General features: G+C 48.0%; 4 protein-coding genes across 7 annotated transcripts; 2 read left to right on the top strand and 2 right to left on the bottom strand.

Moving 5' to 3' along the window:
* Window positions 1-17: 17 nt before the first annotated feature.
* On the bottom strand, window positions 18-1,403 carry LOC120896748 (Golgi SNAP receptor complex member 1). Its single transcript, XM_040301148.1, has 4 exons — window positions 1,195-1,403; window positions 819-1,093; window positions 436-728; window positions 18-352 (listed from the first exon to the last, which is right to left on the bottom strand). The coding sequence occupies exons 1-4, from the start codon at window positions 1,211-1,213 to the stop codon at window positions 250-252; spliced, it is 690 nt and encodes a 229-aa protein (XP_040157082.1). The 5' UTR covers window positions 1,214-1,403; the 3' UTR covers window positions 18-249.
* Window positions 1,404-1,646: 243 nt separating this feature from the next.
* On the top strand, window positions 1,647-2,116 carry LOC120907090 (COX assembly mitochondrial protein 2 homolog). The gene is made up of 2 exons (XM_040319040.1): window positions 1,647-1,858; window positions 1,932-2,116. Exons 1-2 carry the CDS (start codon window positions 1,778-1,780, stop codon window positions 2,088-2,090), a joined length of 240 nt encoding a protein of 79 aa, XP_040174974.1. The 5' UTR covers window positions 1,647-1,777; the 3' UTR covers window positions 2,091-2,116.
* Window positions 2,060-2,685, top strand: LOC120907089 (protein Abitram). The gene has a single exon (XM_040319039.1). The coding sequence runs from the start codon at window positions 2,087-2,089 to the stop codon at window positions 2,663-2,665; it is 579 nt and encodes a 192-aa protein (XP_040174973.1). The 5' UTR covers window positions 2,060-2,086; the 3' UTR covers window positions 2,666-2,685.
* Window positions 2,686-2,970: 285 nt separating this feature from the next.
* LOC120906953 (sarcalumenin) lies at window positions 2,971-11,327 on the bottom strand. Of its 4 annotated transcripts, none has more exons than XM_040319015.1 (12): window positions 11,211-11,327; window positions 10,534-10,640; window positions 8,290-8,376; window positions 7,618-8,219; window positions 6,989-7,294; window positions 6,693-6,905; window positions 6,139-6,561; window positions 5,642-5,963; window positions 5,372-5,544; window positions 4,725-4,916; window positions 4,395-4,658; window positions 2,971-4,312 (listed from the first exon to the last, which is right to left on the bottom strand). In XM_040319015.1, exons 2-12 carry the CDS (start codon window positions 10,592-10,594, stop codon window positions 3,902-3,904), a joined length of 3,054 nt encoding a protein of 1,017 aa, XP_040174949.1. In that variant the 5' UTR covers window positions 10,595-10,640; window positions 11,211-11,327; the 3' UTR covers window positions 2,971-3,901. The 4 variants fall into 4 exon arrangements, with proteins under 4 accessions (XP_040174949.1, XP_040174942.1, XP_040174955.1 ...); XM_040319008.1 differs by having other exon boundaries at window positions 11,192-11,313; XM_040319021.1 differs by having other exon boundaries at window positions 11,181-11,262.
* Window positions 11,328-11,450: the final 123 nt, after the last annotated feature.

Here is an 11,450-nt window from a genome sequence, read left to right as displayed (position 1 = left end):
GATTTTTTTTAATTTACTTACGTATGGCGCGAATTATTTAAGAATATCACATTATTTATTTGCCATTTTTACAAATCGTTACACAAATCGATCAACAGACACACCTGCCGGGGTAAGAACAAACTTTTGTTTTCCTTCTCTTGACTGCACTATTATTCGTTTTCGAACAAAAAAAAGGTTAAAGAATGATTTAAAAAATGCACTAGCAGCGATATCTTTAGTTTAGCAGCGTCAGCGTTAGTTGGGAAGTCAGTGGAACGCGTACACCAGCAGTAAGATTGTGCATACCGCTATCACACCACCGAGAATGAGCGATTCACGTCGTTTTCTGATATTAATTCGTTGGATTAAGCTGCAAAAGAGATCAGAGTGCATCAATAGATTGGCCACAAGTGGAACGAACAGGGCAGAGGGACAGAATTTCTAGCCACTTACCTGGATATGAGGGGAAAGCGGTTCGAAATGTCGTGCATGCGCGTCTGGAATCGTTTCAAATGCTGCCGCTGTGATGTTAGGTGCTCTTTCGTTTCCATGGCAATGCTGATCTGATCGTTCACCAGCGAGCTGGAGCTGTGCAGATGAGTGTTCTCCTTGAGGTACATGTCTCTGCGGCTTAGCCCGGACGTGGACGGGGAGGACGTCCCCAGGCCGGACCCCCGTAACAGCTCCTCGCGCTCCATGCGCGTCGTGTGGTTGGCCTGTATTTTCAAATACTCTTGCCGATACCCCTAAAGCAAGTGGATGCGTGTATCATTAGGTCAGTCAAAGACGGGGTGAGTTTAAGAAAAATCAAATCCGATCGGACAACGCGCTCTTACGTGCAGTATTTCGCGATGTCTCTGCAGCACATGCATTACCGCTGCCCCGCTGTTCGGTATCTCGGACATCTTTTCGTTGATGTTGGACAGCTTGTCCAGCATTTGCTCTATCTCCAGGGACAACGACTCGAAGACATGGTCCCCCAGCAGCGGGGACGTGTCCGTGTTGCCCGTCGGCGCAACCGAGGAGCTGGCCGCCCCTACGCCGACTTTATTAAAAGCGATCAGCTTCATGTCGATGTCGTTCTCCAAATGGCGAGCCTGCTTCCGTAGTGCTGCAGCAAAATGGAAAGCGATTCCGATATCAGTGCGTGAAAGCGTTGTTTACCATTCGTGTACGTTCGTGACCGTACGGCTGCTGCCACCTGCCACTTACTGTCCCATTCCGTTCCCATCTTGCTGCCGTCGTATGTTGCTTGCAGTGCACGGTTTCAACACACAATCAAACATTAAATAACATCTATCGACTATTGTTTCGTCCCGAAGCGAAGCAATGGAATTTTGTGAGGTCTCATTTATTCATTAATTTCGGCACGTAAACACACCGGATGACACACGCAAAGAGGAATTGTCTAAACGTCAGCGAAAAGGTTGGTACATGTTTGATTTGAATGAAATTCAGTTGACAAATTTGCACGTTATTTTAAACAGAAATGTAAAAAAAATCGACGTAATGAAATTTCTTTCGTTATAAATTATTAGCAAGTGATAGAAAATACGTTTCTATCTGTTAATTCAAGCACGGAAAAAGCGCAATTCAAAACTGTCATTGAATATTCCAATATGGCTGCCTGGCACGACCTTCTCCTCACTGGCCCTGAACGCAGCCGGCTGTTCTGTCACAACAAACCAGTGAAAAATGCTGCTCTGCCCAATGTTGTGTAATTTTTCGGTGCCAAAATCGGTGTAAAACTCTTCGTGTTAGCATTTAACTCGTCTCTTTTCTTAAAAAGAAAGGAATGCATACCGATCTATCCCCGCATTTACATTCAACTGAATGCAATCTCATCATCGAGGAGCTAAAAAAGTGCCACTCTGAGGTAAGCCTTCGGATGGCTGCAGGCCGGGTCCGCAAACCACGATAACCACAAAATATGTTGCTTCTTCCCGTAGAATAAGTTCGCCAAGTTTCTTGGTATCTGCAATGATCTCGATCGGCAAATGATAGTGTGCTTGCGGAATGAACGCAAAACCAGACAGAAACTAAATCGCGAAAAAGCACTCGAAAAGCAGAAGCGTGTCCAACAGCTCATGCGAGAACATCAGGGATGATGATGATGGCGGCACCAACCTTAGAAGATTACTGGTACGAGGCGGAAACGCAGGAAATCTGCGGCGTAAAAGTCCCGTCAATTTTAAACGATTTCATCGAAAATCAACCATCGATAGTAGAGCGCTTCTACACGAAGCTGTATTCCGTACCGCCGAACAAGACAGACGAACCGCAGCAGATACTGTTCCACTCCAACCGCATCTGTCTGGTGGGATTAGCAAAGGAGCATGTCGCATTTGAGAAGGGAATTCGGAGCATTAGCTTCGAGGTGGGCAAGTTCGACCGCAGCGAGAACAAGGTGTCGGGACGGAAGAAAAGCGGTGGAATGATCCTGCAGGCCGATTCCACGCTCGCCCTGGTGACCTGCGTGGACGGCAGCGTGTACAAGGTAAGATCGTGCGTGCAGGGGAAGCTGGTGGAGGTAAATGAGCGTATCGTTAGCCGGCCGGATCTGATGCGCACCAGCGGGGAAGGATACGTGGCCATAGTGATGCCCAAGATCGAGCATTGTGACGTGCTGAAGGAAAAGTTGTTGAGCGAGGAAGCGTACCGCGAGATGTGCGAAAAGAAATAAAGCTTGTTGTTAAGAGTAAATGTTGGATTAAAAAAAAGTATGATGTTAGCCGAAAATTAGCGAAGTAGAGCTTGTAATTGTAAATTTTATCTTTTTAGTCTACTGCTTTTGCATCTTTGCATCAACTAACGCTCATCCTCACATTTTCAAACGTAACTTTAATTTACAAATAATTTTGTATAATAGAAAACCTAAGGGACCAGATTTTCGCAGCTTATATGCGTCTCTCTCAATCAAAATTATTAGCAAATCTCATTTGTAACGCTTTCCTGGCTTAACTGGCCAACGCAACAACATGATCACCATTTGAAACTGTTGATTAACTTTTACAATTTTTATTAAACTTTCTCTCGGTTGGGTTTCGAATCGTGGGCGATCGTTATGCCCCGCGTGTTTGTTTTGCCGATTTGTAGCACATTTCCGTTTACCCGGTTCAATCAGTCTGGTCTCTGGAGTCACAAATTGCGCCAAACGCAACTCTTGTTTGATCGTTTTATTACCTTGGACGAAAGCTATACACTGCAATGTCTTCTTATGCTCTGAGCCATCATTTATCACATAGGCAAACGTTCGTTTTTGTTTCTGTTTTCGTAGCACACACCCGGGTTCCGGGTTTTCTGGGTTCCGGCTCTATCGAAATGGGAGTTAGGAGTTCCCTATTGCGGAGTGCGTTATTCTTGGTGTGGTGTGCGCATTTTTGGTTTGTGTTTGTTTCTTGTCTGACAGTTTTCAAACAAGCAAGTACTCTTTATTTAACAAAACGGTAAACCTTTCCCTTTCCTTTTCCATTTGTAACGTTGACAACTACAGTCGTTGTTCCATAACTAACCCCGTCCCATCGTATAGCACGAGCTAATAGCAGGATGCAATTTGTTTGCAATAAATTATGTTGCGGCGGTTTAGGTAAGGTTCGTTCCGATACAACCAAATAAACCCCCTCCCCATCTTCGCAATCTATAGAATTAGAGAGAATGAAAGTAGAGACAAATAATAACAAAAAAGCACAGATTTGTTTGCTGCTCCGGCATTGCCGAGCTGAGATAGGCCAGCGATACCTCGCAAACCTCTACGACGATAGCAGTTTAACATAGTAGAAGTACAGGACGATGATTCTCGTGTAGGCGAACGTAACAAAAACAACCGTTAATAATAATAACAAAAAAAAACCGTACTAAGCTACTTTAACATTACGCATTGAATGCAGAGTTGTGAACGATCGGTTTAGGGCGCGCTCGCTCAACTGTTCGATTTCCCCTTGCCGAAATCGGACGTTGGCGTGAGCACGTCCAGCTTGGCAAGGGCGGCCTCCGCCATCTTCTTGTACTTGCCGACCAGCTCGGGCAGATCGTACGCGATCGCCACGTCCAGCTTGTTGATCGGGCAGCCGCGGAAGTAGGTGCACGTTTCGGACAGCTTCTTGAACTCGTACAGCGGGTTCAGGTGGAAGAAGTCGCGGTACACTTCCGGATCGGGCAGATCGTACCGGGAGATGTTGGTCAGCGTGGACAGACCCTCGTAGATGTGGTAGTCCTGCGGGCTGGCAATGATTTTCTCGGCAGTCTGCTTCTTGTTGCCGAACAGCGTCTTTTGGTTGTAGTACGTGGTGAGGTAGCAGTCCACCATCTTGGCGTGGTTGCGCACACGAACCTGCCGGAAGGACATCGCGGGGGGAGGCGGTTTTCAGTATTTCATCCTATGCACCCTTGCGATGAAGCTGTTCGTTACTTACCGCAAAGCGACGTGCACTGGCAATTTTGTTTTCAATGCGTCGATCGATGGCCTGGCCCAGGTCGAGCAGCAAAGATCGCTCCTGTGCCTGCAGCAGCCGGACGGGTGCACCCACCTCGTAGGGGTTGGACCAGAGCGACACCGTGTACATGACCGGTGGTTGCGCCGACGACATCAGCGGCGAAATGTTCCAAATCAAGGCACTCTGGACGCGCAGCAGCTCCTCAGGTTTCACTTGATCAGCCTTGTTCAGCAGGATTCGTGTCTGTGGCGAAGAAGATACCATTTAGTGAGGTCTTCACACACATGGTACGGCAAACCTTTGACCTACCTGATATTCTCGTCCCTTGAGCTGGTCCAGGATGGCTTCGGTTTCTGGTCCAACGTCCAGCTTGGACGGGTCGTACACCAGGAAGATGATGTCGGCACGATCGATAAACCATTGGCAGGCATCGTTGAACGGGAAGTACTTGGACACCTGCTTGCGGACCTCCAGAATGCCTGGAATTTCGACAATGTTCACCTGCAACGAACGAGAACACCACTCGTTCAGTAGTGTGCTTTACCCCCGTTTTTGGGTCAAGAGCTCGCGGGAAGGAGCGGGGACGCCGATAACGATCACCCTGTCGGACGTGGGCATAGCAGTTGGCAGTGAAAGTTTGAAGTACGCTACCTCGCCGCAGAAGCGCGCGGTAAAAATAGAACCCAAACGACGGCGAATCTATTTCGGACTGGTGGTTTTGTCGCAATTCGCGCGCGCTCCCGAGAGTGCGTGTGATGTGCACGAAATGTCAACCCCTAGATCGACACCGCAACAGCTGCTGCTACTGCTGCCATGGTTGCGTTAGCAAACACCTCAAAGGTCGGTCTCGACACAGTGTCCTCCCCGCCCGCAGTGGGTGAGTGAGTGGGTTCCCGGTCGCAAAATAGTAGCACAAACTGGCACACTGTGATGCGGTGCGCCGCTTACTAACTTACCCTTTCGAGCAGCTTGTTGGGCAGCTTCTGGCCACGCAGCCGGTCAAGCAGACCCTGTCCAAACTTTTGCAATCCCGAGAAAGTCCAATCGGCGGCCAGCTGGGTACCGTCCAAAACCTCCGGCTCGTCACCGTGCATTAAAATGTTAAAGTATGCGGGCGACGGTTCAGCACCTAGCGGATCAATAAGCGGGGACACATATAAGACTCATTTTACGAACTATGCTCTCTAATTATGTCATCCGGGGGGCACCATTGTCTCGTACATTACCTGTGCGCACCGAGTTCGGCGTGTACTCGTTGTGGGTCAGATAGTTGAGGATGGTCGACTTGCCGCCGCTCCACGGGCCCATGAACAGTACGAGCGGTTTCGAGAAGATCTCCGGATCGCCAAAGTGACGATTGCTGAGATCGCGATACTTGTACAGCGTTTCGAGCGGTTTGATCGAGTTGTCGTAGATGCGCTTCAGGTCGCGCAAGATCACGTCAGCCGTTTCCTGCAGCGCTTTCTCGCGCGACGACGCATCATCGTTGATGTTCAGCAGTTCGTAGACGTGCGTAGTATCTCTAAGGTTCGTTGGAATTTCGTACTCCTGTATGGGACACGACAGGACAGACAGATAGAGGAATGGGGTATAAAACAAGCGAAAATAATGTCACACCAACAATGCGCCTAGCTGGCCTGGTTGCTTGCAAAACCGACCACCGCTACGCGCCTTCGTTGAACAGCTCGTGCTTGTGAAATAGATAAAGCAATATTTTCATTACCAATAGCAGATCTTCCTCGGGGAACGACTCCTCCTTCTCCTCCTCCTGCGAGGCGGTTTCGCTTTCTTCAGCCGACTGCTCAACACTAGCCTCCGCCGGCAACGACTCCTCGGAATCCTGCTTCACAACGGTCTCCTCCTCGCTTTCACCTTCAGCTGGCACTCCGGCCTCCTGTTCGGTAGATTCGGTGACAGTTTCCTCAGCACTGCTATCCTCAGCCACTTGCTGGAAATCGGTTGCTTCCTCAGCACTGTCAGCTTCCTGCTGCTCCTGGGAACCTTCCTCGGAAGCGGCGGTAGCATCTTCGGTACTCTCTTCGGCCGGCTCCTCGGTGGAGGGTTCATCCTGAGTGGCATCCTCCTGCTCTTCCTGGCTGTCCACAGCCAACTGCTCGTCAGACGCTGGTTCGGCTTCAGCATTTTCCTGGAAAGTATTAACGTGATTAATCGCCCCCACAATCCCTTTGCGCGCATTTGCCAACACCAATTATCGAATCGTCAACAACTTTTGGGACTTTTGTGAATATCTCCACACCGAGGACCAAAGCACCATACCTCCTCGCTTGTTGCCGTTTCATCCACCGTTTCATTATCCGTTTCTTCACTCAAATTCTCATCATCGGCAGCATCTTCATCGGCCTCTTCCTGACTGGCTGGCTCATCCTCCGACTCAGTTTCCTCGCCACTAACGGCCTCGGCCTCGTCAGTCAACGACGCTTCATCGCTACCCTCTGTAGTGGTTTCCTGTTCCTCCGAGTTTGTTCCTTCCTGACGAAAGTGCACCAGTTAGCAGCGGGGAAGAACAACACACACCTAAAGAGCTATCGAAAAGCTCGACCGATCTTTCTTACCAATTCGTCATTGTCAGTCTGTTCGGTAGTGTCCTCACTACTAGCAACTATCTCCTCCGATGCTTCGTTTGCTTCGGCAGAAGCATCTTCAACATCTTCCTGCTCACGATCGTCGTACGATCCTTTAGCTGCATTTTCCTCGTCTAGATCGTCATCTTCCTCATCTTCACTACTGGACTGTGCTTGAGTTTCTTCCTCATCATCATCATCATTTTCTTCCTTTTCTACTTCCCCATCGTCATCAACATCGCTTTCTTCCGATTTGGTCTGATCGGCTACATCTTCTGACGTTTCGTCTTCCTCGTCCTAGTATCATATTAAGTTTGAAAGCACCATAAATGTGTTGCATACGTAATGTGTGTTTCGAATACAAAGCCAGATGATTAAGATGGTTGGACAAAACCCGACACAGGGAGCATTCGGAGGTACGGTGATGATCAGGTGGTGATCAGCAATAAAACGGTACAACAAGCGAGAATGGTAGAGGTAAAGGTTCGGGTGGAAATTTCGGTAGTGGAAATACAGTAAGCATTCGGCGAATCGGACATGGACATGGGACATGATCGGATAAACGCATCTTGTGTAATAAAAAGGGAAACAGATAGGTTTACAGGGCACAACAAATTTACCTCTTCCTCCTCTTCCTGATCTTTAGCAGCATCTGCTGCCGCTTCCTGACTGTCGGTAGCTTCTTCCTCCGCTGATTCAGTCACTTCCTCCGTGGCTACATCTTCCTCCTCGTCCTGCTCGCCATCATCCTCAGCAGCAGCTTCTTGGTCTTCCTCTTCTTCAGTGGCGTCCTCCAGCACCTGGTTGGCCGATTCCTCGGAGGTCAACTCCTCGGTTTCTGCCGGCACCTCCTCGGACTGTTCCGCTTCTTCCGAGACGGTCGGTTCTGCCGTCTCTTCCGATTGAACCGCTTCCTCCGTGACGTTCTCTTCCTGATTCTCGGCCTGCTCCTCTTCGCCCTCCTCGGAATCGGCAGCCTCGGCCTGCTCCTGTTCGGTCTCTTCCGAGGCTTCTACATTGTCCGTCGCCTCATCCTCCGTTGTGTCGGCGAACAGCTGCTCCTGGACCTCCTCCGAGGGAGTTATCTCTTCCGTAGCATCGTCCGCAGCCGTGTCCGTTTCCTCGGTGCTCACTTCCTCCGCTGCGGTGTTGTCCTCCTCCTCCTGGCTTGTCACATCGATCGTATGCTCTATACTGGCATTTTCTTCATCGGCAGCTTCCGCTAGAATGAATGGTTGTTGGCGTTAGATCGTTTGGGCATTTGCTTCTTGCACCATTCTTGCGATTGCTACCTGATTCGGACTTGAGATCTTGAATTGCTTTCTCAATGTAAGGTCTGCATTCGTACTCGGTGGGCGTTTCCGCTTGCACCTGTAATCCTGTGAAGGGGGAGTGGGAGGGTTAAGCAAAATATTAGAAACCGTTGTGCACATTTTTATAAATCTAGTTCTATAAAGATCTCAAGATCAGATCAATGCTCAAAAATAACTTCTCAATAACCTTTGAGTTTTTAAAATGCTCTTTAAACGAATCGCTTGTGTAATGCAAGACCTCGATCACATGATCTCGAGTGATATGGGGTTGTGCGGTGTCGTTATCGCTGCTGAGCTAACCTTGCCTACACAACAGATGTCGTCTCAGATCGATCACACACGCGCGCGCGCCGATGGCACAGCTTGGTGCGTCCTATTTCCATCGAAGCTATATTAATCTCTATTTAAAAATAGTGACCCTGACGGAACACACTGGTCCTGCGCGAACGGTGTCGTCAATGGGACAGGCTGGACCATGAAAATGTGTGTCAAGATCATGCACACAGTGACAGTTGGTGACGCCAGCACAGTGAACAGCAACCAGGATCGAATCGGTAGTGCCAGATGCAGTTTTGCTCATGCAATGGAAACCCGTTCCAGCGTTTTAAAATGAAAAGTGAAGATTTTCCATTCACACATCTTCATTTTGCTTCATTTGCTAACAATCCGCGTCAACAAGGGTTGTCTGCTGAACATTCTGGCTCAAGAAGACGCTCGGTATGTCGATGTGCGTGTATGTGTGCATGGCATTCCACCGTACGTAACCTGTGCCATGCTAGTTATTATCAAACTGAGATCGCTGAGCATCACAATTTCTCACGCGTCTTGGCGTTTAATTATAGAAAATGGCAATTAAAGAAGGATCTTTGGTGTGTTGCGCCTGGCCGCGCGGTTTTGTTATAAAGAACGACCCGCCGTGTGTGGAACGCACCCCGTTTATCGAACGCCGCGCAATGCAGAGCAGAGGTTCGAAATTCCTTTGAAGTATGAGGTAATTTATTTAAATTTAGTCTTCATTTCGCTATTGATGACTCTGCCAACCATCCACAACCATCACCCCGACCGATATTGATATGAACAAAGAACAAAACAAAAAACTCTGTACCAAAAAAAAACGATCCTACAGAGTGAGAGGCGTACGAGAAGGCCAACTTTACAACGCGCGGCCAGCAGACCGTCCGGTTGGACTAATGACAACAGGCTCCTAAAAATATCCTTTTAAGCAGCTCGTCGCCTCCAAAGCGGCGGCAGTTGCAGGGTGTTGAAGGGAACACGGTCCCGACATGTTCTAGTGAGTAAGCCGATAATTGAAGTCGTCCTTCCTGCCATGCGTCGTCCCACCATGCTGGGGTCCCATCAAGGCCGACAGTGAATTTATTACCGATTTAGCAACATTAGCTATTGTTTGAAAAAAAAAGAAGCTCCGGACGTGCACATACAGCGCCGCGTCCACTGGTCGTGTAGATTGTCAAATTATGGTTCACTCATGTCACATTCGGTCAATGTTGAGCTTGTCAAAGTTTTTGTTGGCGCTTGAATCGGGAAGAATCCCATCAAAATGGGGAAGGAGGATTTTAATCTCGGGCGCCGGGGTCGTATCAGAATGAAGATCAGAAAAAGATTTTTTGTCTTCTCTTGTGCAATTAAAAATCAAATCCGTCATTATTATAATTATTATTATCATTATTATTTTGGCAAGCCGAAAGGCACGCAAAACCCACACCACACTCTGTGTGTGCTCTATCCGTAGCGTACGGTATATATATCCATGTCTAGAAGCTCACCCGCAAACCCATAGGAAGGAGTTCGAAATAGGTTAAAAATAAATCCCTAACCTCTTGCCTTGGGCGACCCGACACACCGTCCAAGACCGCCGGCCCGGATCGTCGTCATCATCATCAACCATAGACCGACGGTTTTTCGGCTTTTCAAACACAAACTGGTGCGACCGTTTCGCGATACACCAGGATCGCGCACATTCACCAGGCCCACCGAGACATCGGCGATCGCAGTGTGGCAGGAGTTGCATAATAAAATTATATAACGTGCAATTTTCACTACATTCTACGCGACGACCACTGTTGTCGACGACCGTTGCTGCTGCTGCGGTGCACTTGACTCGCATTCTTTGCCAGCTGATCTGTGGCCCGTTTTTTTTTGGTTGTTCTTGCAATAGTTTTGTCTAGACGTACTACTATTGCTACTTCTGCTACTGCTACTTACCCGCTGTGCTTAGGGTAAACAGCGCTAGGCCCAACAGGACCCACACTGAAAGTCGTCGCATGGTTGCTCACTTCGTTGTGGTTCTGCCTTATTCCACTTACATATGACTGGAAAGTAATTGTGACGAAACAAGATGGAGAAAACACAATTTATAACATACTATTGCTGCACTAAATCACAAAACACTTTAGCAAACATCAGTTGCTTCCATTAGTAGATACATTATTTTGGTTGGTGACTAATTTTGGTTACAAACGTATGCTTCTATCTTGCTCTTAATTGATCTGTTCTCATTGCTCTTTGGTTCACTAGTGATCTTCACATGATTTTCCACTACGTATCTATAACTATTAACGATCATCACTATATAGCTTTAAGCAACTAAAGAGTTGCTATTTGATTTTCAGCTTATATTTTCAATTTCTATCACATTTCACAACTACACAAAAACAACACACTTGGTATTTTTTGCTGCATTTTGAATACTCAATTTCAAATTTCTTTAAATTATCATTTTCTTCCTCTATTTGTGAAATATTTTAAATGAAAATTTGCACACTTTTCCACTGTTCACAATTGCCCAGACAGGATCACCAGCACCAAAATATGTATAAATGTTTCATGGCTGCCAACAAAAAAAAACCCACTCAAAAATTACCGCAAAGTAGATCACGTACAACGTGCGTCCCGGACGATGCTCGAAGATTCACTCACTGGCCAAAACCCCCGTCGGTCGGTCGGTAGGTGGTTGCCGAATTTCCCAAATCTCGCTTCTCACCCAAAACCGTTCTCTGGCTGCAAATCCATCGTGGATAGAGGGGTGGGGAGGGGATAGGACGAGGAGATGCTACGGACGATCCGGGCGTACCAGGGACCAGGACTTGGGCGGGTGGCGCACTGACGAACACACAAGCACC

This window comes from Anopheles arabiensis, chromosome 2 (genome assembly GCF_016920715.1).
Source record: "Anopheles arabiensis isolate DONGOLA chromosome 2, AaraD3, whole genome shotgun sequence".
In the NCBI taxonomy this organism is placed as follows: domain Eukaryota; kingdom Metazoa; phylum Arthropoda; class Insecta; order Diptera; family Culicidae; genus Anopheles; species Anopheles arabiensis.
Note: the sequence above shows the minus strand (reverse complement) of the source record. Positions and strands in the feature narration are given on the sequence as shown.